Source organism: Sapajus apella, unplaced genomic scaffold, assembly GCF_009761245.1.
Source record: "Sapajus apella isolate SASKATOON/1434 unplaced genomic scaffold, GSC_monkey_1.0 scaffold13, whole genome shotgun sequence".
Lineage (NCBI taxonomy): Eukaryota > Metazoa > Chordata > Mammalia > Primates > Cebidae > Sapajus > Sapajus apella.
In genome coordinates, this window is record NW_022436953.1 from 2,120,167 (window position 1) to 2,146,024 (window position 25,858).

A 25,858-nucleotide genomic window follows, 5' to 3' on the forward strand; every position below is an offset into this window, starting at 1 on the left:
GCTGGTATGTGCAGCTGCCCTGCCCTTCTCCAGGTCAGGGGCAGGTTAGAGCCCGGAGGGGCCCCAGCCAGGTTTGAGGACAGAAGGGCTTTGCTTCCCTTTCCTGCTCGGTGGGGAGACAGTGCATCTGGGGCAGCTTGGACAGGAAGTTCGTCTGAAATTGCCTTGAGTGATGGATACCACGCTGAGGAAGGCTGCTCAGGAGTGGCCCCTGCAGGTAGTGTCGCCTGGTCCCCCATGTCCGGCTCAGGGAAAGGCTCTAAGTGGTCATGACCCTCTCTGGGGGGGTTCCCACTCCTCAGGAGTCACGGGGAGGATTACTTCCTTTCAAGTGTGTCCTGAACTTTTCTTCTATGTGCTTTTTGCTCTCCTTAGAATCTGGTGGAATCTCTCACACGCCTGTTCTTCCCTCCAGGCCCCGTCAGAGGTAGCCTCCTGCTTGGGACCTTACCTGATAAGACAGCTGGAAGGGAGAGTGGCACATTATCTGCATCTCCTTTTTAGTGTCCCTTTCAGCCTTATTTTATCTGTATCCTTGGGCCATTTGTCTGCTACTGACTTGTTTTCATTTCGTAATTTTCAGTAGTATGCGGCTCAGTGCCTTCTTGTCTGTGGTAGCTGTGTAGTTAACACTTGCTGAGTTCTGCTCTATCAACTGCACTAGTAGTCATGCCTGGTTCTACGTGCCAGTTCCAATCTCTTCCTCCACTGTTGTTCAAGAGAGAAGACTGTGAGGGATAGAGAAAGAAAATGGGGAAAATAGTGTCCTGTTCCCTTGCCCTTCCAACAGCCTACATCCTATTTGAAGTTCCTGGTCCCTGAGACATTTTGAGGCTGAGAAGATTATTTGCCCTCCATGCCACCCTCTGAGGGACACACTGAAATGGTGAGGAATTTTGATCTAGCTTCTGTATCACTGACCAGAGAAAATACTGGGACTCCTTTGTACAAGCAAAGCTGCGGGTTTTATAGGCAAGTTGTTAGGGATATAGGCTTTTCCTGGATGTAGTGTGGTTTTGGGGTCAGGATTTGATCTGTATTCTATCCAAGTCTGTATAATAGTGATCCAAACCATAATGGCTTCTACCATGTGCTCCTAATGGCTTAAAATAATTTAGCACACTTGGCAGACAAGATGAGAGCCTGACTAAGGAACCTGGATTTATACTGATATTGTTAACTCCCAGCAGATGAGGGAATCATCTGGGGGAAGTTTAGAAAGAAAATTTGATCCTGCAGCCATCTCAAAGCTCCATGTCATAGGCATATCACACTCAAACCACAGGACACAATAGGAACCAGCTATAAAAACCATGGAGACTTCAGCATGTGGTTAACTATGTCCCCTTCCCATTGTAAAGAATTGGCGCCATTATCATCAACATTAACAAGTGGTGTTTAAGGGGCATTATTCATAGTTCCACTGTTCTTTTCGTTGTACAAATTAAATTACAACAGACTTAATCTAAGACAGAAAACACTGAAATATGCAAATGTCTGCCCAGACACACCGTAATAAACACATTACACAAAGAGCAGGAAGGAAGGAAAATCAGGCTTAGTCTGGATTTCAAGGTCTTCTGCTGTCTGGCCTTAATATGTGTTTGTGGCCTTTCCTCTTGCCCCACAAAGCATCCTGTATTCCAGTCACATGAGATGATTTGCCACCTCCCAAACAAAATGTGCCTTGAACTTGTGTACTTCCAGATCTGTAGTCAGCTCATCCTGGTGCTGGAAGTTGCCTTCCCTACAGCCTTTCCTAGAAGTATGCACATCCTTCCACCTCCAGCTCCACGGCCTTCAGCCCTGAGGACTTTCCAGATTCCCAAGTCAGAATTCATCTCTCTCTTTCTCAAAATCCTATCTCCTATATTTACCCTTATGTGGTCTGTTTTGTCTCCGAGCTAATGAATGCTCTGTGGAGAGGGATGAGGTTTCCTCAGCCCTAATTGTGTGGAGCTAGAGGAGACATTGTGGGGATTTGCATGCCCTTTACAGCAGTCTACAGGTGAAGATAGGTAGGAAGGCACGTGTGTGTATGCACACATGTTAACACATGTTTTAAACAACATGTTTAGTTATGTTTAACACACATGTGAAATCAAAGCGATAAATACCTGTTTTATTAGCTTTTGACGAAGTATTCCCCATGATATCAGGTGTACTGGTATACTCTCAAAAGGGAAAAGATGTCTCAGGTGGCACAGGCTCTGTTCCAGGTGCCACAGATTTCAAAGTGCAAAGTGTTGGGTGACTCTGAATCATCGTTGCAAGGGTAAGCAGGGAAGTGCTAGTCTGCACCAGTATTGCTGGTGTTTGGCAGTGGGTCCACAGTTTAATGCTCCAGGCCCCTTGTCTGGAATGAGCCACATCCTGCCCTGGCCTTCCTGATGCTTAGCAGCCAAAGAAACACCAGTTTGGGGCCCAGGCCCCACTATAGAGCGAAGCTGGATTAGAACTTTTCAGTTCCTTAAAGCTTACATTCGTCCATCACCAAATCATAGCCTCTGAAAGGCACAGGGAAAGAAGACAAGGGCCGTTTCTTCTCAGTCTGCCAGAACTGTCTACATTTTCTGATGCTCTGCCTCTCACTTTAGAATCAACTGTTTAGAAATATGTTAGCTCTACCCTAACACATCCATTTACAGGTGTTTCGCCTAGGTTATCAGACAGAATAGAAATCCCTGCCTGCAGCAAGGGTCCCTAAGTGAGTGGAGGTGAAGAGGGGAGACCACAGCCTTAATGGACAGCTATGCAGAGAGTTTCCAGCTGCTGGGAATGAGCCGGAGGAAAAATCTGAATCTGAGAACAAATATAAAACTCTCGGAAAATAACAGTGAAAAGCCTAGATTCCTAAACATCTTGGTTTAGGATGTCAAGTTGCTGTCAAATATAAAAGCATTTTATAATCCTCTAATCGGCAAAGTGATCTCCACATTAATAATCTGGAGTTAAAACAAAACAAACAATAAACCCTTTGGGAGGCTAGCGCTCATCCTTCCACTAAGTCATAGAGAACTCCCCGGGGCTCATGGCATGTTCACATCTTTGGCAAAATGGCGTGGCGCCTGAATGAAGAATATAATCTGGGAAAAATTGAAGGTGCAAATCAGCTGGGATCTTGTTCTAGCAGTTTATAGAGGGACTGTGGTTCTCAACCTTGACCACATATTTGAATCACCTGGGGAGCTTTAACAAATACTGATGCCTGGGTCTCAGCACAGAGATTTTGGTTTAATTGGTTTGTGGTGTGGCTTGGGCATTGGGGTTTTTAAAGCTCCCCAGGTAATCGGAAGTGTAGCCAGTGTTGAACACCACGGGTAGAAGATGGGGTGAGTATGGGGGTGGAGGGGCCGCAGCCGCAGATATCTTTCTAACCATTACATTCTGAATTTATTTGTAATAAAAAGGGATTTTCTTACTTTTTGAGTGCCACGTCACGAGGCTATATATATTTTTTTAACCTAAAAGGAAGATGTGAACTTTCCAAAGACAAGTTTTTTTTGCTGCATAGACTGAAGTGAGGCTTTTTGCTATTTCAGTAGAACTGCTTCACTGAATGTCTTGCCCCTCCCGCTTGTACCTCAGTGGGGTGATTATGCTCCTTGGTGTACCAGGGATATTTATGTGTAGCACTTTACAGGATAACTTAGGAAACAAATCAGATGAAGCAACAGCACTGATAACCAACTCTGTTTCATGAACACTGAAAAGAAAAACGTTTTTCTTTTCTTGAAAGTTAATTTCTATAAAATCATTTTGATTTTTCTTAAGTTCTAAACTATATTGCAGAGAGCTCCTTATAGACAAAAAGTGGTTCAAGTTCTCTTCAGGCAAGAGGAACTACGGGAATGAAGAATGTGTCATTCAGTATCCTCACTGTAGTTTTCAGATATGTATATACTTATTTATGTAGATAACACTGGTTACATCCACTATCTCTTCATGAGCCACAAAACACCCACAAATTAGCACAAGGGCTAACAGAATCCAAACTCCTCTGGGTTTCAGTGAGTAAGCTTGCATTAACAAGATTTGTGAGGCTCATTTCTCTACATATTTTCTTTCTTTTTTTCTATATACTGCCTCAGAACCTTAAGTATAAGTATTTTTATAAATATATATATGTATATGTATATATATTTATATTTCTGCTTTTTCCAGTGTCTATTTCGGCCTTTCTGAACTGGGCACTAACCTGAATGTTAGTGTTTAGAATAAGTACCACTTTCCTGTTCGCTCACAGGCAGCTCGTAAATCTCCCTGATCTCAGGCACTTTCTTGCCATTCGGTGCTCTCAGCCTCTGCAGCTTGTCTTTCCTGCTGAGGGGCTCTGAAAGGCCTTTCAAAAGGGCTGCAGCTGATGTGGCTGATCTGCACCAGCAGGGCCTTTTGCTCTAGGTCAAAGATGTTTCCATTCTAAGTCTTGCTTTATAAAAAATTATCCTATTTTTTCATGATATTTTAACATCTGAGGCCCTGCAGGAGTTAACAGCTTTCCTCACATGCTCTCAGCCTGAACGTCACAGGTACTGAGGCGCCTTACCTCTTACCATGCATGAAAACAGATCTTGAGTGAATAAATAAATGAATATGAGTGAAACAAAAAAGAAACTGGAAGAAAATAAAGATGCATATTGACCTCATTTCAAGAATAAAAATTTATACACATATAAGTAGAATGGAAGAAAGTACAAGGTAAACATATTTAACTATGTAAAAAGGGAATACTTCTGTATGTCAACATAATACCCTACTATTATATAGTTAGAAAAATAGCAAATAAAATATTAGAGGAAATATTTCAATACATATGATAGCAAAGGGGGAAACTGCCCTATACCTGTATTAGAGCAAACTTAATAAAACAGATTAATACCCCAATAGAAAAATAAGCAAAGGACATAGAAAATTCATAAAAGCAATACAATACTAACATATGAAAACTCTTCAGTCTCATTAATGCTCAAAGAATAGAAATTAACATAAGAATACTATTTTTTTATTATGAAGTCAGCAAAGATGTAAAAAATGTTACTATACTGTATTGGTGAGATGAATTGTAATAACACAGTGTTCATATTTCCTCCTACATCTCAGACCTCTTCAACAAAGTTTGGATGAGGTGAGAAAATTGAAAGGTGACCAGGCATGATGGCTCATGCCTATAGTCCTAGCACTCTGGGAGGCCAAGGCGAGTGGATCACCTGAGGTCAGGAGTTTGAGACTAGCTTGGCCAACATGGTGAAACCCTGTCTCTACTAAAAGTATACAAATTAGCCAGGTGTGGTGGCATAGGTCTGTAGTCCCAGCTACTTGGAAGGCTGAGGCAGAAGAATCCCTTGAACCGGGTAGGCAGAGGTTGCAGTGAGCCAAGATGGTGCCACTGCACTCCAGCCTGGGCGACAGAGTAATAATGTGTCTCAAAAAAACAACAAAAAAACAAAACAAACAAACAAAAAACCCAGAAAATTGAAAGGTTAATCCTGTGAGATAAGATCCTAAAACTCAATGGATTCAAGGTGAGCAATGTAAACACCAAGTCATTTGAGGAATGGTTGAAGGATTTGAGAGTGCTTAGCTTGGAGCCTAGAATTTTTAGGGTAGATACATACAAAAATTGAAAAGAAGGTATATATTTTATCTTTTTACTTTTTCCAAAGCAAGAGTAGAAAGGGCAAGAAAATACCCTTTGGTCTAATACATGGAGATTCTTTCCTACAATCAGAGGTGTCTAGTCCTAGCATGAGCCAATTCCTGGGACGAGCCATCCTATCAAACAAGCTGAAAAGCTTTATGTCGGGAACGTTATAGAAGAAACCTCTTGACCCACACGAGTTGTTTGAAATTTTTCCTTTATAAAGTCATCTTTTACTAACCACAGAACTTTCATAGAATGGTTTATTTTTAAAAGAAACTAATTTAAATGATCCCAGGCAAGTGAAGATAATGGAGACCTGCAGGGAGTATATCTGGTTGTTCAGGGTTCAAAAAGTCTAGGTACCAACTAATATCAGCAGTAGAGAACTGAAATACTTTAGATGTCTTGAGGCTGCTGGGATAAATGAACAAAGGGCCTACTGGTCCCAGAAAACAAGTCTTCATGTTTTGTTTTTGAGTGTCTGAGTCTTGGTATTGAATTAACGGGGTTAAGGTTTTTCCCAAAGGTTCCTTTACCTGGTCTATCCAGACACTAAACACGGTGCTTCCAGGTATCATTCCAGAGATTGTGGGGGGTCAGGTGGTGGCCAGTGTAGCCCTCAGGACTTTTCACATTAGCCAAGCTCTGAATCCAGAGATGAAATATCATAATATGATCTGGTCTGTTCCAACAGGGACATGAAGATATTTTTAAAGTCTTAGCACCTGGGAGTTGAGTATTTTCAGAACCATTCTGTTTGGTTAACATCAAATGACACCTCTCTAAAGGCATGCAGTTAGATGCCAATGTTTTTCTTTGATATAGGATTTAATGAGGGTGAAATCAAAGCAAAAGTTATATCCCAGAGAGATGGAAAAAATGAGCAGTATGTGGAAAAAGAAAAAAAAAAGATGTTCATTTCTTCACAGAATAGGCAATAAGATTCTTGGTTCATAGGAGCCTTGAGATTCTTTTCAGCTAAAATCATGGCAGCTAAAGGAGAGGCTCATGCAGATATGAAATTTCAACATTAATATGGAACCTATTAGCCCCAGAGCAGAAATACTTTACATGTCTATTGTGGCACCGCCTACAGGCTGCTTCCTGTTAGTTGTTTGCTTCTAGTAACAGAGATGAGCTCCTTTAGGAGATTCTTCTGAGCTCCTTTAGGAGATTCTGAGATTCATCTCAGAATTGCCTCCCCAACAACCCCAAAACACCCCACATTAAATAGCTCTTGAAAGCCAGGTGAGGATATGGCCTAGCAATAGAAAGATCAAGGGACATTCTGATCTGAAACACATTCACATTGAACTTTACATTCAGAATTTCCCCCTAATTTGTCTACTTGGAACTCTTGAGTACTTACAGCTATGGGACCACAATTCTTTTAACATTTTAGTCAGTCATTGCAAATTAGATCACTGAAGAGGAGGAAGTTCTGTCTGGCACAAAGTAGGATCAATAAAAGTTGATGAATGGATGAAGGGATATACTTTCCAGTTTCCTTGGGAAGTCTCCCCTGTTGGCGTAGTTCCCTCAGAAATATCGCTCTGAGAATGGGCTCCATTAGGTGTGAGGGAATTGGAGGTGCCTGTGTATATGGGGTTGGAATAGAATATATTGATACTGATTTTTATATACCTCAAACAAATCTGGAGTCATTGCTGGTATTTAATAATCCCTTTGTGTGAGAAGAACATAATAAAAACAGAAGGGAATTCCCCAGTTTTGCTGGAAAAAAATGTGCTTTTACCAGAATTCTGTGATTGGGAGACAGTCTTAGAAGTAGCTCAGAGAAGAACGTTTAAAAGGGTCGGAGGCTGGGCATGGGGGCTCATGCTTGTAATCCAGCAGTTTGGGAGGCAGAGGCAGGCGGATCACTTGAGTTCAGAGTTTCCGACCAGCCTGGCTATCATGGTGAAACCCTATCTGTTCTAAAAATAAATTAGCCGGGCATGGTGGCACACGCCTATAGTCCCAACTGCTTGGGAGGCTGAGGCGGGAGAATTGCTTGAACCTGGGAGGCAGAAGTTGGAGTGAGCTAAGATCGCGCCACTGCACTCCAATCTGGGTGACAGGGTGGGACTCTGTCTCAAAAAAAAAAAAATCTTAATTTTGGATTTGTGAAGAAAAGTTAATGAAACTGGCGTGAATTAGCCTGAAGGAGAAAAATTCTGGGTAATCTAATACTCTTCAAATATATTCATTCTATAAAGAGCCTACGATGAAATGAACCCAGACGATATCACGACAGAGTTCATTTATCCATACTGTATCTTTATCTTATGTAATTGTAATTTTATATTACTGGACTGTAGCACATTGTTGAAAAAAGTGCACTAGAGTAAGGGTCAGGAGAACTGGATGCTAGGGACATCTAGCTTTGTCACTTACTAGTTGTGTGACTCTTGAATAAGTAACTTAATGCTTTGAGACTCAGTGTCTTCGACTCTAAAATGGAAGGGAGGCAAGAATTATTTGATATGCTTCATGGTTCTGTCAGAAGGTTAAATGAGATGATGGCTGTTAAAAGTTCTTCATTATCTATAAAGTTGCAGCCATAGATACAGTGGGCCCTGGTGTTCTTATAAAATTAACTGTTCAGACAGGATTGAAATTGTAGTCACCCCTTTCTAAGAGGTCTTTAAATGTGGGGCATCCTTTGGTCCAGATGGCTTGGCCACAGGCTGAAGGCTGGGGAAAAGAGCCAGATCACCTCCCAGTGTCGCTCCGCCTCAAGATTCTTAGCATCTGCTGGTTCCCTCAGGTCAGTGTGTCAGAACAGAATAGCCAATGTGATGAAAGTTCCATCCTTGTTTCCTAATTTTTGGAGTATTTTCCCTTCAAATGGATTGAACAAGGCACATAAGGAAGAACGCTGGGATCTGACCTAACACCTGTTCTTGATTTGCTTTTTCCCTGGGAAGGTAAGTCCCTTTGATTTTAGATATCAGTTGGCTTGTTAGGCCAAACTTCATGTTGCTTCTCTGTTGAGAGACATTGGCGATATTTATCAGGTACAAATGATTCCCTCGAGCAGGGCTCCCTAATCCCTGGGCCATGGACCAATCCTGTTAGGAACAGGCTGGACGGCACAGCAGGAGGTGAGCAGTGGGTGAGCATTGCCACCTGAGCTCTGCCTCCTGTCAGATCAGCAGCATCATTAGACTCTCATAGGAGTGCAAACCATATTGTGAACTGCACATCAAGGGATCTAGGTTGCCTGCTCCTTATGGGAATCTAATGCCTAATGATCTGAGGTGGAACAATTTCATTCCAAAACCACCCCCGAAGCCCCCGCAGTCTGTGGAAAAATTTCCATGAAATCAGTCCCTGGTGCTAAAAAGGTTGGGGACTGCTGCCCTAGAGGACAGTGGTTATTGCTTTGTGATCACACAAGGCAATGGGTAGATTCTGTGTTTTGCAGATGCCCCCAAAGTGCTCTTCTCGACTCTGACTTATCCAGAATGGGAACTATTGTTCTGGATGTGAATGGGGCCATCTTCTTCCCAGAAAGGTGAGAAAAGAGGGAACATGACAAGGAAGGAACTCACAGCTGGATTTGTTTCTGGAAAAAAAAAAAAGAAACTAGCCAGATACTGCCACCACTTCCTCCAGTCTTAGAGCCTCTTTGTGTGGCCTTTTAGTGGCTTGAGGAAGCTACTTTGCTGGTGACCACTGAGAACACAAGCTCTAAAAGTGAAGAGGAAGGAGGGGGAATGGGGACCAGAAGAGAATAGAATTTCAGAGCTCAAAGGGAGGCTGTAATCTCTTGCCCAACCTCCCACTGAGGAGGGAATCCTAGAGCACCTCTGAGATGCCTGCTCACATTCTGATTAATAGGCTACCTCCGGAGAAAGCCTATCCTGACCTCAGTCAGACCAGGCAAGCCTTTAGAAAATGAGCTCATTTTGAAGTGAAATCTATCTCTTTTAAATTGCACTCCTTGGTGTTCTGTCATTTTGGAGTATTCTAGGCCAAATCTGTTTAATTTCACTTGGCAGTCCTCTGAAGAAAGTCCTCATGACTTACCTTAGTTTTCTCCTCTGAACTAAATTTCCCCATTTCCTTCAGCTATTCCCTGAAGACTATGTATTCCAGATGCAGAATACTCTTATTTGTGCACACTACAATTTTCTAAAACTTCTGTCCTATGGGCTAGAGAGCACCCACTTTGGGTCTGGTTCCTAGAATAAGAACAGTCTCCTATATAAGGAGTTGGGACTGACGTAGAGGATCTCTTCATTCACTGAGATGGGAAACAAGAACCTTCTTGCGAATGTAGATGCCTAGACCATACCTGAATAGAGACCCCAAAGGTGCTTCCTGTGTGATACTTGACATAGCTTAGCTCTGAGTTCACATGGAGATGCCCTCTCAGATTTCAAATTTTCCCAGCCCCAATGGCAATTCTAAGAGAATGAGAATTACCCCATGTCCTTGAGCAAGCAAAGAGGTCTTCTGTCTTCTCCCTGCTCCTGAAACGCTAGACTAGAATACCCAACTGGTGGCTCGAATGGCGGGGGCACTGACTTGCTCTATACCCTCTTCCTGGTTCCTCCAGACAGGAGCAATTACACATTCCTCTGCTCCCAGAACTTCCTATCCCCTTCTGAGCTAATACGGCTTCAGGCTGTAGCAAGGAACTAGCAGACACAGAACACAGAGTCTGGCCCCAGAGGCTTATAAAAGAAAGAGACACCAAAGGCTGAAATCACTTCTAGCATTTCCTTTCATCCCTTTCTGCACAGTCTGCTTCACTGAAATCACACCCTTCCTGTGAGACCCCCATCCCAGACTACTCAGCTCTTCAGTAGCTGCTGAAGAGAACACTAGACGTGGTCCTGAACATGCACACGACAGTCCCTGTCTGGCAGGTACAGTCCACCAAGGCACAGCCCAGGGTTGAACCAATGAGATCTAGAATAGGAGAGGTGATAAACTGGCAGTAATTTACAAGCAGAACAGATACAGAAGAATCAAGGGCCCAACGTTCCACAGTGAATTAGTGGCAGCATCAGGGGTTGGAATCCACTTCCCTTGAATTCCAATTCAAAACTCTCTAATCCAACTTATGTAAAATTGTTATGTATGTATCTGTATTTATATTTTTAGATGTATGTGTATGCATGGGTGTGTGGAATTTGCATTTGTGGAAGGCTTTATTTCAACCATATTTTCCAAATTGATTCTCGCAATAATCTCATTTGACAGTTAAGGAAGCTCAGGTTTGATCACAAAAGTAAATGGTAGCATCTGAATTCAGATCCTCACCTTCTAATTCCAGTTCCAACGTTCTTCCAATTACCTGACATTATTATTTGAGCTTAGTCAATATTACCAAATGCTTCTTAAGGGTCCCTGTAGAATTCTCTTTGTCCTTGTCCCTCTCCTACGTTTTTTTTTTGAGACAGAGTCTCGCTCTGTCACCCAGGCTGGAGTGCAGTGGCATGATCTCAGCTCACTGCAACCTCTGCCTCCCAGGTTCAAGCAATTCTCCTGTCTTGGCCTCCCAAGTAGCTGGGATTATAGGCACTTGCCACCACACCTGGATTTTTTTTGTGCAGAAGGGGTTTCACCATGTTGGCCAGGCTCATCTTGAACTCCTGACCTCAAGTAACCTGCCCGCCTCAGCCTTCCAAAGTCTTGAGATTAAAGGTGTGAGCCACTGCACCTGGCTGGTCTCCTACATTCTTAACAAAGTTGTAACGCAACTCCTCACCAGTACAGTGATGGCAGAAGTTGAACATAGCATATTGCTAGCCAGTGGGAGTTGTCCCTTCAGTCATCCTAAGGATAGGTATAGAAAGACAGGGGTTAAGGTATGGCCAGCTCCAAACACAGAGGAATCATCTTGGAGGCAGGGACACAGGGATGGGGTAATAGGTTTAGAGGCCTGCCTGCATCCTTGGTTGGAGGGAAAACAAACTCATGAAAAAATGTTACCCTTGACTACCATCTTCTGTTTCATGCTTTTGCTTTTTTGTAATTCTTAGCATGAATTTTTATCATAATCCTAACAAATGTCTTGTCTACACATTATCTTAGAAGTCTGAAAACAATCCTCTTTGGAAGAACATTCTTAGGGAAAGCAGTTGTATCCTCCTTCCTTCCCAGTCAGCTGGAGTTCTGAGTTGAGGAAAAGGAAGACAGTGGACATTTACTGAGCATTTACTGTGTGTCAGGAGCTTTACACAGATGACCTCATTTACTTTGCTACACTAGAGAGGTTTCACAGATGAGGAAACTGACACTCACAGAGATGACATAACTTGCCTAAAGACACACAGCCAGCAAGTAGCAGAGCAGGGATGGACACCTTGGCTTATTACACTAAAGCATTTGGCCAGTCCCCCTCCACACATTGCACACAGTCTTCCTGACACTGGGCAGGCTCAGCTCCTAAGCTCTTTGGTTCCAGAGGACCCTAACCAGAGGACCCTAATCACTGCTGTGGAGTCAGGCTTTCTGAAAGAAATGGCTTTGCAGATCATAATTTAATGGCAGCAGGAGATTTAAATCACTCATGGTCCTCAGAAAATCACACCCAGGACAAGAGTTTTCAAGCTGCACAGGATCTTACCAAATATACAACCACCCTTGAAATCTGAAGATTAGGAAACTGAGGCCGAAGCATTAGAATAAAATACTTTTCCCAGGTTATATGATTATTTAGTGGCAAAGCTGGAACCAGAACCAGGTCTCCTGCCTAGGATGAAGGCCAGAAATTCAGCACACTCATCACGAACTACTCAGAAGTGGAGAAAGGGGATGAAACACTCAAGAGAATCCTGCTGACACAGGTAGGATTGGGAAGAAAGAAAAGCAGAGGCAGTGTACATGTAGCCAGAAGAAAGAGCCAGCCAGCATGTGAACCGAGACTGAAAATGAAGATCTAGGGTGGGCTAAAGAGACTCAATAAGTGACTTCCCAGATTGCTTTTTGCTCCCATTGCAAATACAACTGGAAGCCAAATGCAAGCCACCAAGGTTGCAGTGAAACAGTGAATAATTACAGCACAAATATTTGTGGGCAGCTCTTGGAGTGCAAGCCACCTGCTCCAAGTTTACAGCTTTGTTAAACTTGGTAAACATTAAAAATGGAATGGGAATGCCTCCAGTCTGTACAGTATCCCAGATCCTTCCTGAGAGGCCTTGCTCAGGGAGCTGGGGTGGCCTTGCCCTTGACCAGGCCCTTCTCACTGTAGCCTAGCGTTGTTCTGTTCATAGAGATCCATATTGTCAATAAGTCTCTAGCAGAGATTGAGGGAGGTAGAGAGTGTCACAGAATCATATCTTTGTAGAGTTTTGAAGGGGCCCCAGAGCCCTCAGAATATAATGTCTGTCCTATTATTCAGATGAAGAAGCTGAGATGGAGCAATGATATGCTCAAGTTATAAAGTTAGGGGCAGGACAGACTCTTTATCTCTGAACTTTTGAGCACTAAACTCTTTGTTTAGTGCTCCTTCCTCCAAGCCCTATGAGGTTAATAGATGGTAACAATGAAGGAGTCATAGCATTACAGAATGTTACAGCTGCAAAGGACATGGTTCTCAATTACCAGGATTTTTGGTTGCTACATGACCATGGGACACTATTGGCATTTGCTGAGCAGGGGCCAAGGATACTAAACAGCTTACAATGTGATGGTCCTATATGATGAAGAATTATCTTGCTTAAATACCAAGAGTACCCTCCTTGAGAAATACTTTCTCCACCATTTGACTTAAAATTGAGGAATTGAAGATGGGGAGGGGCTTGAGCAGGTTCCCAAAAGGAGTCAGCAGCCACCTGACCCAGACCACTCTTTGTCCTACTCCATCCCACTGAGCCCTTGAGGGAATTAGCAACCTTGGTGCCTTCAGCTCCCTGCTCCCTCAGCTCCTGCTGCACTTCCTCCTGAGCTATTTTCAGGTTGGGCACGTACTTGGACTTTAGGCCCTCCTGCCCATAGGGCTGAAGCAGGTACTGGTGAACGAGCTTGTCTCTGAGAGTCCCAGCCAGCTTGATTTTCTTTCTTGATCGATGCAAGTTGATGATAAAAAGTGTAATGGACCCACGGACGTAGTTGTGGCTGAGATCCAGAGAAAGAGAAAAGGGAAAGATGGAAACAAAGTGGTCAGTTAGAAGCTCCTAAATAATTTATAGACTGTACAAAATATGAACACCCCAGAAAATGGCACTTAAAAACTTGGCCACCATAAACCCTAAAAGACAGGAAGGCCTTGTTATTGTGGTTTCTTGCAAAGATGATAGCCACTTCCTGCCATACTTCTTTGGTTTTTGTTGATATTTATTGCAATGATTTTAGAAAATATAATGTATATATTTTATGGCATATATTACCATGGTATGGAAGTAAAACATGCTGATTGCAAAAAAGGAAAAATGATGAGAAACACAAAGAAGAAAAATAAAATTCCCCATAACCCTCATATCTTGAAATATGATAATATTTTGGCAAACATCCTTCCAGTATTTTTTAGTTTATTAATTCGACAAATATTTATTGAGTCCTTTGACACATTGTTACTCAGTATTACATAACTGGAATCACATTATTTACGGAGGCTTTTTTCCATTAATGAACATCTTAAACATATTCCCATGTCATTATATCTTTTTCTACTTGTAGACGAATGCTAAACTTTTCAATCATAGAAGTGTAACATAATTCATTTAACTAATGCCCTACTTTTGCAGTTCAAACAATTCATGTTTGAAAATTTTTGCCATTATAAATTATGTCATGAAGGGCTTCATTGCATATAAACTTTTTGATTATTTCTGATGGATAAAGTCCTAGATATGGAATCATTAGTCCAAGGGAAACGCATGTTGTATGATTCCTCACCATATTTTCCAGTTCATTCCCAGCGATGCACCTCCCTGTGGGAAGATTTTTTTTTTTATTCCTGCTCTATTGAATAATCACGTGATTTGCTTTGTCCAGTGAAATGTCAGTGGACATGGTAAAACTTCTAGGCAGAAGCTTTAGGACTCAGCCTATCTTTTGCCATGTTTCATTTCCCTCTGCCAGTGTTGTCAGTTGAAAACTGACGATGTTCTTGGCAGAGTCTGTTCAATTAAATGAAAATGATATGGGCAGAGGTACAGCTGAGCCATGATGGACAAGTAGTGTGAATGAGAAATAAATTTTCTTATTGAAAGCCATGGAGATTTGGGGGTTCTTCATTATTGCAGCATAACTTCACCTATCCTGACAGATACACACATTTTGATGACATTGATATTAACTCTCTGGGAAGCTTTCACTAATTTTGCCCCCACTTGCTCTGTATGAGAGCCCTTATTTCTCCATACCCCCAAGAGCACTTCCAATGTGTTCTTTTAAAATACCCTTGTCAACCTGAGAGGTGAAAATGGAATTTCAATGTTGTATTAATTTGTATTTTTAAAAATTAGTACTGACATACAGCCTTTTTTCATTTACCATTTAATTTCTTTTGTAAGCTGACCATGTCCTTAGCCTATTTTTCTTTTCTTTTTTTTTTCTCTGTCACCCAGGCTGGAGTGCAATGGCGTGATCTCAACTCACTGCAACCTGTGCCTCCTGGGTTCAAGTATTCTCCTGCCTCAGCCTCCCTGGTAGCTAGGATTACAGGTGTGCGCCACCAAGTCCGGCTAATTTTTGTATTTTTAGTAGAAACATGTTGGCCAGGCTGTTCTCAAACTCCTGACCTCAAGTAATGGCCTGCTTTGGCCTCCCAAAGTGCTGGGATTACAGGCGTGACACCACACCTGGCCACTTTTGCCTATTTTTCCATTGATTTATAAAAACCATTTATTTATTAAAGAGCAATCTTTTGTCTGCAAAATTTCCCCCAGTTTTCTTTGACCATTTCAGTTTATTTACATTGTTTTCTAATATATAAATGTTAAAAAAATTTATGTTGTCAAATTTATCTTTTTGATTTCTTCTTTTGCTGTTTACCTACCTCAAGATTATAAGACTATTCACCTTTTTGGAATCCTTTCAAACCAGCATAAGATGTTCAGAATCCTGAGAGAACTATATGCCTACACGCACAAGCCTTTCAGCATGTATCAGCAAAACTATAATGATTTCCTTCTCTCTGTAGGAAAAAATACTTTGTTTCTAAGGGGTCCCTTAGGGCCCCATCTGGATGGGTTAATGAGAGGAAACTGAAAAAAATGACCCAGCCCCACCTTCAAAGGAGTTCAGAGAAACTCTAAGTCAACTTTGCCCAGAGGAAAGCATCATTCCTTGTAGAAATAGCACCCCTCATCCTGGGTCACTCACCTCTGCTTCTAAAGGTGCTAATTAAGAGTTGAGTGACCGAGGACAGGTCAGTATGGTGACATGCAGTTTTTTTGGTTTTTGGTTTTTTTAGAAGCACAGTTTCCAGGACTCTTCCCTGGAGATTTTGATTCAATCTATTTGGGATTAGGGACTGGGAATCTTTATTTAAAAAAATCTTTCTGGGATATTCAGCAGATGAATTGGGTTTGGGAATCACTTGCTTAGAACAATCCATTAAGATTATTGGAAGAACTACCAAAGTATATTCTGCTGCCTGTGCGTCAGAGGATTTTTCTTGCATCTGCAGGAAGGTACGTTACTGTGTTCAAGGCTTTTGGATGCCTGCATTTGTGTTCTGATAAATTACTAAAACAACTCTTCCATCTGATTTCTCCTCTGCTGGTCCTTCTTAATCCCCTGCAGCATGTGAACTAGCTTTTGTAGCTAAATGAGTTAGGTCAGAAGAGAATGCCAGTTGATTTAAGCAGACTTGTGTCCCCAGAACTCTGAAAAACGATGCTGGCAGTAAGGATGCTGGCAGCCTGAAGCAGTGTTGACCATCATTAAAGAAGAATATCGACTCTATTCCATTGGTGGGCTTTCAGCTTAGCTTAGCTATCTGTAAAACTGAGGAAGACACTATTAATTGCAGGACATCTAGGCTTCAGAGTGGGAGCAAAATACATGCGGATGGGTATCAATTTTGCCAGACTGCAGTAAACTCTTTTGCTGGCTACCATCAAACAAAGCCCAGCAGTGGAGGAGGAGAGAGTCACGTGCTTGCATTTATGAGTTTCTCCTCTGCAGAGCTGGGGCAGAATGAGCCCCTGGAGACTGCAGAAGATAAGGTGGGATGTGGGGAAGTGGTGGGTGGGAGGGAGACCTGAAATCACAGCACTGCTGCAGGGAAAGCTGTCTTTTCCAAGCTGTTTGGCAATGGTCTGATTTCCACTTACATAGTTCCCCTGGGGGAGACAAACCAGTACAGCCCGGAGACCCACGTGTAGAGGCTCTCAGAACTCATAGCGCCTTCTCAGGTAGGAATTGGCATTAAAGACTGCCTCAGCCATCCCTCTCCCTGCTTGGCTTATGGGCAAGGACAATTAAGAGAGGCCTTTTTGCTGCAAAGGCACATTCTTGGCTGGGAGTGCAGCACCAACCTGAAAGTAGTGTGTTGAGAATCCAAATTCCTAAGGAATATGTATTCTCTGACCACAGAAAAATAATCTTGGAGAAAATGGTGTGTGAAGGCTTGGGCTGCAAGCAATTGCTGGCCTTCTGATGTTGTCAAGTCCAGGTGGCTTTTGGTTACCTTAGTGAATGTTCCTTTCAAGAGAGAAGTTGTCTGAGAGGACCATCTATCTTGCCCCATGTCTCACTCATGGGTGAGATTTTTTTCACCAGCAGAGAATCCATGTATCTGGAGTTCATTTTTTCTGGCTGTTCTTTTCCCTCTTGACATCTTGTCTGTGTTGCCATGAGAGGAGGGGGAAGTGAGTCAGGGAAGGGCGGCTGGAATTGGAATATCCTACATGTAAGAGGTGGGGAATGTCATGTGGGGAGGTGCATCTTGACTTCCAGATAGAAAGCAGTCATGTTCTAGAAATGTCTCCAGTGAAGCTGGGAGGCTGGGAAAGGGAAGGGAGGATGATGCTTTGCAGTCCACGGTCATTCCCACTGAAAGTCAATGTGCTTGAAACTGGGTTGATCCATTGTCTCCAAATCTAATATAAAGGTTTTGGGTTCGGTAAAAGTCAGGCCATGTTTTTGCCAAACATTTTTTCCCTTAATTTCAAAGCCCCTGTGTATTTTAAGGGAAATTTAATCCACATGTTTCTGATTCATTTACACTTAACTCATCAAAATATTGTTTTGTAAGACCCATTTGATGTCCAAGAAGCCTTAGGAACCATTTTTATGAGTTTTTAAAAAAACCTCTTCTGAAAAACAGGAAGTCATGTTTTGCCAATAATAAACGAACTTGAACCCCAAAAGGCTTAATTTTGCTTCAACATCCACCAGGTTCCAATTGGTTCTGAACTTGGCTAAGGACCTCATCTCCACCCCAGAAACATACATTGTCTCTGCAGAATGGCTCATAAAAAAAGGCTTCCTTGTCAAAACTTGATTGTTCTCTGAACAAGAAGATCGAGGGTGAGAACTGCCATTCTGCCAGTGTCCTAATTTGTTAATTCTAGAACAGAAAACAGAATAGCACCTGCTGGTGTTGGTATGAGCATCTAACATTTTCTCCCAAATCAATCATAAGAGACAACGCTCTACAAGGTGAGAAATGACCCACAATGCAAGGGGCTGCCATGACAGGCATTGAGGTATCCACGCAGAGGTTGCATGACTGCCAGGGAGATGTGAAATGGATTCCTGTGTTGAACAGGACACTGGGCTGAATGATCTCTAAGGGCTCTTTCCAAATGTAACATTCTTTGCATTATTAATGCTGTTATTTGCATGTAGGGGTGATACCACAGAACGTTTGAAATTCAATAAAATAAATGCAAATATCTGGCAAGATGCTTGTCACACAGCAAGTATTCAAAACACACTAGAGTGCAGGGGTTGCTGTTTTAATAGACACTTTCTCTGGATTATTCTACTCATAAGTTTATACCTTCTCTCCCAATCCCTGGTTTGACACACGGCAGATATTTTCAGACTATTGGTCAAGGTTGAATAGTGTGAATCCACCATGGCCACTCTGGGATGATTCTGTGATTTTGTCCTGTTGGCCACAGATACATGACTCAGCAGTGCTTCCTTAACGGCACATGGTTTCTCAGAGAGATGAGCAGACACTTCTATCTTTGAGCTATCCTAGCTAAGCACTGATACCTATTGACATGGAGGAGCCCTGCAACCTCAGCCAGCTCCATGCATTCATGGTGGGTTTTCTTTATGAATCTAATAGGAACAAAAACACTTTCACCCCAATTATTATCATTAGGGTCATATGTAGAATAGATTATGAAATTCTTTTCTTTCTGTCTTTTTAACAAGGACAGAGGTTGTACTGATAGACACCCAGTGACACCGTTTCTCCAGAGAGGTTCTGGAGTAACTTTGCATAGAAATTAGGGGAAAGCTGGTGGTGTAGACAGAGAGTATTGAATGCAGATGATTTCAGTAACTTGTCTGAGGTCTCATGCTAGGGAATGGTAGAATTCCTAACCACTCTACCATACCATTTTCTTCTGGCTGATGTGGTAATATCAAAGGGGAAGAAAGCTTTAACTCGAAATCAGCAGTAACATCTTGATGCCCAATTTCTGCATTTATTCATTCATTCATTCATTAGCAAACATTTCCCAGGATCTTCATGCCAGTCACTACATTAGATATAAAGAATACAAAAATGAATGAGACACTGGCCCTGAGTTCATGGTATACTTAGACTATTAATGACAACTTCCCATGAGAATGTTAAAGAATGAGGATAAACAGTGAGTGAGATTATGTGAGGAGGCTTCTACGAGGAGACGCAAATCCTGCTAAGCCCATGGCTGCAGACATTTTTTCCCTGAGTCCTCAGACTAGTAGTATAAAGGCCACAGACTGATATGCTTTCCAACAGGGATATAAGGTGCCAGGAGTAATTTTTCTCTCTTGAATCTGAGGTCCACCTTTTGGGTGGTTACCTCAGGGCCAGGGCAGAGACAAGGAATACAATGTTTCCTTGTGTGATGATCAGATAACTCCAGGCCAAGGCCATAAAGCAGTCACTCTCTGTCAGGTATTGGATTGAGCTTCCTGTTGAGCAAAAGGGATGTTGACAGCCTCTGGCCTCTGCCCAAGCCAGCCTCCCCTCATTTACAATAGGCACTTGTATCTACTGACAAGACAACTGGCCCCTGACCCCCCTCTGCTCAGAGTGATTCTTTGAAAAGTCTTATCATGATAAATTAATTGGCTTGGCTCCTCTCTCATCAAGGAAGGAGAAGGAGCATCTGTTGTAACCTGACCACTCCATGCTCTTTGTACTGTCTACTCCCCTTGATCAGCTCCTGATAGGCCTGGGCTGGAATGAAGGTCTGGCTGGAGGCACTTGCTTACCATTCCCTGCTCCGTATTCCCCACCAGGATTTCTTTGCATTAAGAGAAGGAGAAAGAATTCTGTTTTCCAGGGCAGCCTACTCTGCCTTAAACAGGAAATGATGTAAAAAAGCCATATTTGGCCAGATGGATTTTGCTTTAGAGACCCCGTTCCCCACCCCCTGCCCCCAGTTTTAAAGTTTTCCCTTAGGGTCTTCATGTGTTAAAATTTTTTATCTGCCAAACTTTATTTACTGATAATTTATTTTCCTGTTTTAAAGACAACTGTAATGACAACCAGTGCTTTGAAAAGTCTTATCAGTTCAAAAAGAGAAAGATAACCCTACACTACCACATTAGGTTGTTATAAGTCCAGAGCCCCCAGAAAAGGAAGCCCAGATTTCATTTAGCCTCTTAATTCTTAAAATTGCCAAAAAGATTTTCGACACACTGGAAATGGCTCTAAAGCTGGCATGACTACCTCTGGGCACTCCTTTAGTTCTGGGGACCCCCAGCTTGAGACACATTGGTCTAGCACTAGTTTTCTAGTGGTGTAGCTCTCCAGCATGCATCTTAAGAAGGGAGATTTTTTTTCTCAAGCTCTGCTGGTGGATCATAGGAAAAGATTTTATACCTCTTGGCTTGGATGAAGCTTAGGCACACAAAAAAGCCTTGTGGGCATTACATCAACTGGCACAGAGAAAATGCCCAATAAAAATTTGTTGGATGAATAAGTAAATGAACAAATGGCAAAAATTTTAGGAACCTTTTATGATTAATCCGCTAAGTATGAGAAGGGAGGGTTTACTTGGAGTAAAAGCTATGTACCAGAAATTATTTGAAACCTGAAAAGAGTAGGTATGGTGATTCCAGAGGCAAAAAGTTTTCAATAAGATTAGTGAATGGAGATGAGTCTTGAAGGGGTCCCAAATGGGATGGGGTGGGAGCCCCCTGAGGTGGCCTTTCTGTGCCATCTCTCTGAGGACTTACTTGTGGTGGTTTGTGCAGTGAGCATAAATCCTTAGTTTGTCCCGGATCACTCGGCCAGGCCGTGGCTTCCGCTGGAGCCCGGCCACATGCACAGCCAAGACTTTGGGGCCGATCAGGCGCTTGTAGAGGAGAGAGAGCCAGTAGTCCTGAGGAGAACAGAGAGGGAGAGGGTCAGAGAGAGAACACATGTGTAGGTGTTCTGAGAGTAAACAACACAGGGTCAGAAATTGCTTCCTACGGGAGCAAAGTGAGTCATGACCAATGCGACCCTAAGCCTATAAGCATGGTCAGCCCCGTGAAACACGAACCTGGGTTGATGATGAAGTGGGCACTGTCTAAAGCGGCCTTTCAACTAAACTGTGTAAGTGGAGTCGGCCCACAGCAGCATTTGAACAAATGAATCAAGGCTTTTCATATATGAAATAAAACCATTCGAGGCTTTACATTTTCAACTTTCTTTTCCTATGACTTTACTTTTATAGTGGTTTATGATTTCTGTTTAATTACGGAATGGACTATTTCTATTCCTTAGAATTGTTACTAACATGATAATCCAATCTGTCATTCTCCAAATATTGTCACTGAAGACTATTACTGCAGTGGGACTGAGGTGAAGCTTCTCCACATAGGAGACCAGAGTCCTTGATTCCAGAGCCATACAAGCAAACAGAAAAATGTTTGCAAACCACGATGCTAATTCTTGGTTATCCTCAATAGTTTGACAATAAAAAGTGTAAAGAATGTGATGCTTTAACCATTCTATGAACATTTGTAATTCATTTAAAAACATTCAGTCTGTGGGCCACACATTTATCTGCGCTTACAAAAGCCCAGTTTAATTTCTGTTGTATTTGCTATTTTAGTTTGTGTTTGCATTTGATATAAATATAAAATTTATATTTCTATTGTGTAAGCTCTTATCTATTATGAGAGAATGACTTTAGTATTTATAACTCACTATATAAAATAGGGCTTCCTAATATGTTTAGGACCTCTTACCCCACTCAAATTCCTAAATTCAGTGAATATACTATTCAGTGCATACTATTCAATGCCTTAAAGACATCAGTTGTGTTTTATTAGCCTTCATGTTTTCAGGCAGAAGCCTTCTGATAATCTTTTTTTTTCCTTGTGTGGTCATTTATATATAATATCAGCAACTTAAAAATATCTGATGAACTACATAAATCAGAACAAAGTCTCAAAGCCCCTTTGCCACTAGAATGGCTCCAAATCTGCCCTGAGTAGTGAGCTCTAAGCCATGCCCTACCATTTGCTTTAATTTTAAGTGACCTTAGGATGGCTGTTAAATATGGTCTCCTAATACTAAAAATGGCAAATGGTCATTATCAATTATATAAATGGAAAAAGTGTTGTGGGTTTTATGTGCTCAAATTTGATTACAATTTCTGTGTTTTTTGAAACATTTTGTGTTTTTGGTGATTATGAAGTGGTTATCACATTCCAAGGGGATTTCCACCTTTTTCCTACTAATTTGCAATGTAGTTTCTTTTAAATAATAAAAGTTAAAAACTGCAAGTTAGCTACGATTAGTACTATTTTCTCAGTAGCTCCTCTGATATAATTATAATAATAATTAGATATGAGAATGTTTCAAGGTATATTTCAGGTCACAAAACTAGTGAATGGTTGACCACCAAAGCAAATAGAGATCTATTTGCCTCCAATGGCTGTACAACACTTTCCTTCATGCTGTGAAGTACAAAGTCATTATTATATAAAGACACAGGCAGCTGACAAACAAGAAATTCAACATAAAGGGTGGGTATAGAATCTGGAAGGGATCCTTAGTTTTTGTATAGAGGTTGCCAAAATTTATATTCGGGTTTTTACACTTAACAAAGCATTTAGAAGACAAGAAGAGCAAAAGCACGAACCACTTCTGTTTCTCCAGTTCCGACTCACTACAGTTCGTTCCTATTTTTCTTATCCTTCATTCCAATGTCTTATCGCAAGCACCCTCGTTTCTATTCAGGTAATTTGAAAAAGCTAAACAGGCTCGCTCTCAAAGTTGCATTTGGGTATGGCTATTATCTTTGTGTCACAGCAATGTTCACTTAATGTGAGACATGTTTGTAAGCAAGCCACTCACATTCAGGAAAAAGGAGGTATTTATTATGTTTATTATGCTTAATTCTCAATAATTATGTAGAGGTAAAAAATAAACTTACATAATCCCCACCATTATTGAGTGGCAAACTTTAAATTTACTAACTTGAAACTTGTCTGCCTTTCAATAGGAGCTGGCTAAATGCCAGGCCATTCTCTAAGAAAGTAGATGAGGATACCTGGGCAAAACTCTAAAGAGATTTGGGATAGATACATACAAGAAGTTGATAAGGTTAATTCCTAATGACCAACATTTTTCCCAATTTTTTTTTTTTTTTTTTACTGTGGTGAGATCCACATAACATAAAACTTACCATCTTAACCATTTTTAAGTGTACAGCTCAGTGGTATTATGTAAATTCATAATGTTATGTGACCATCACCACTGTCTATCTCTTATCACTTTTCATCTTGTAAAACTGAAACTCTGTACCCATTAAATATTAACTCTTCATTCCCCCTCCCCTAACCTCTGGCAACCACCACTCACTTTCTGCCTCTGTGACTATTCTAAGTACCTCATATAAATGGACTCATAGTATTTGTCTTTTTGTGACTGGCTTATTTCACTTAGCATAATGTCCTCAAGGTTCATCCATGTTGCAGCGTATGTGAGAATTTTCTTCTTTTGTAAGGCTGAATAATATTCCATTGCATTTGTATCCCACATTTGAACTTAATTTGCAGCCTTATCCTGGAAAATGTTCCATATTCGATGAGAAAAATGTTTATGCTATTGTTGCTAGGTAAAGTGTTTGGTACGTCTGTTAGGTCTAGTTGATTTATTTTGTTGTTTAACTCCTTTACTTCCTTATGTCTCTCTTGTTTTTCTTATCATTACTGAGAATGGGATACTGAAGTCTTCAACTGTTATTGCAGAAGTGTCTGTTTCTCTTTTAATTCTGGCAATTTTCACTTCATGTATTTTTGTGATCTGTTATTAGGTGTGTAAATATTTATAATTGTTATATATTCTTGCTGTATTGAACCTTTTATTAATATATAATGTCCTTCTTTGTCTCTCATAATCTTTTTTTTTTTAATTGTACTTTAGATTCTGGGGTACATGTGCAGATCATGCAGGACTGTTGCATAGGCACACACATGGCAATGTGGTTTGCTGCCTCCATCCCCCTGTCACCTACATCTGGCATTTCTCACCACGTTATCCCACCCCGACCTCCCCACCACCCCCGTGCTGTCCCTCGCTGCCCCCCCATCTCTTATAATCTTTTAAAATTTAAAATCTATTTTGTTAGATATTAGTAAAGCAGCCCTGCTCTTATTTGGTTACTATTTTTATGGAATATATTTTTCCATCCTTTCCATCTGTTTGTGTTTTTGGGTCTAATGTGAATCTCTGTGTAGACAGCATACACTTGGATCCTGTTTTTCTTTTTAAATCCTTTCTGCCAAGCTCTGTTTTTTGACTGGAAAGTTTAATCAATTTACATTTTTAAAAATTAATTAATTAATATATATTTTTATTGCATCTTAGGTTCTGGGGGTACATGTAAAGAACATGCAGGATTGTTGCATAGGTACATACATGGCAATGTGGTTTGCTGCCTCCATCCCCATCACCTGTATCTGGCATTTCTCCCCATGTTATCCCTCCCCAACTCCCTACCTGCCACTGTGCCTCCCTTAGTCCCCCTGCCACAGACCTCAGTGTGTGGTGCTCCCCTCCCTGTGTCCATGTGTTCTCATTGTTCAATACCCACTTATGAGTGAGAACATGTGGTGTTTGATTTTCTGTTCTTGTGCCAGTTTGCTGAGAATGATGGTTTCCAGGTTCATCCATGTCCCTACAAAGAACACAAACTCATCATTTTTATGGCTGCATAGTATTCAATGGTGTATATGTGCCACATTTCCCTAGTCCAGTCTATCATCAATGGATATTTGGGTTGGTTCCAAGTCACTGCTATTGTAAACGGTGCTGCAATGAACATACATGTACATGTGGCCTTATAATAGAACGATTTATAATCCTTTGGATATATAGCCAGTAATGGGATTGCTGGGTCAAATGGAATTTCTATTTCTAGGTCCTTGAGGAATCGCCACACTGTCTTCCACAATGGTTGAACTAATTTACACTACCACCAACAGTGTAAAAGTGTTCCTGTTTCTCTACATCCTCTCCAGCATCTGTTGTCTCTGGAATTTTTAATGATCGCCATTCTAACTGGTGTGAGATGGTATCTCAGTGTGGTTTTGATTTGCATTTCTCTAATGACCAGTGATGATGAGCATTTCTTCATATGTTTGTTGGTCTCCTATGTGTCTTCATTTGAAAAATGTCTGTTCATATCCTTTGTCCACTTTTGAATGGGTTTGTTTGTATTTTTCTTGTAAATCTGTTTTAGTTCTTTGTTGATTTTGGATATAAGTCATTTGTCAGATGTGTAGATTGCAAAAATTTTTCCCATTCTGTTGGTTGCCAGTTTACTCTAATGATTGTCTCTTTTGCTGTGCAGAAGCTCTGGAGTTTAATTAGATCCCATTTGTCTATTTTGGCTTTGTTGCCAATGCTTTTGGTGTTTTAGTCATGAAGTCCTTGCCTATGCCTATATCCTGAATGGTTTTGCCTAGGTTGTCTTCTAAGGTTTTTATGGTGTTAGGTCTTAAGTCTTTAATCCATCTGGAGTTAATTTTAGTGTAAGGTGTCCAGAAGGGGCCCAGTTTCTGCTTTCTGCACATGGCTAGACAGTATTCCCAACACCATTTATTAAACAGGGAATCCTTTCCCCATTGCTT

At 41.4% G+C, this 25,858-nt stretch overlaps 1 protein-coding gene across 1 annotated transcript in view; it reads right to left on the reverse strand.

Moving 5' to 3' along the window:
* Positions 1 to 25,858, reverse strand: part of HPSE2 (heparanase 2 (inactive)) — a 732,977-nt gene that overhangs the window by 11,274 nt on the left and 695,845 nt on the right. Inside the window, exons 10-11 of the mRNA XM_032281250.1 lie at positions 20,966 to 21,111; positions 13,571 to 13,717 (exon numbers count right to left, since the gene is read on the reverse strand). Coding sequence (XP_032137141.1) covers positions 13,571 to 13,717; positions 20,966 to 21,111 — 293 coding nt within the window. The remainder of the gene's footprint in view (positions 1 to 13,570; positions 13,718 to 20,965; positions 21,112 to 25,858) is intronic.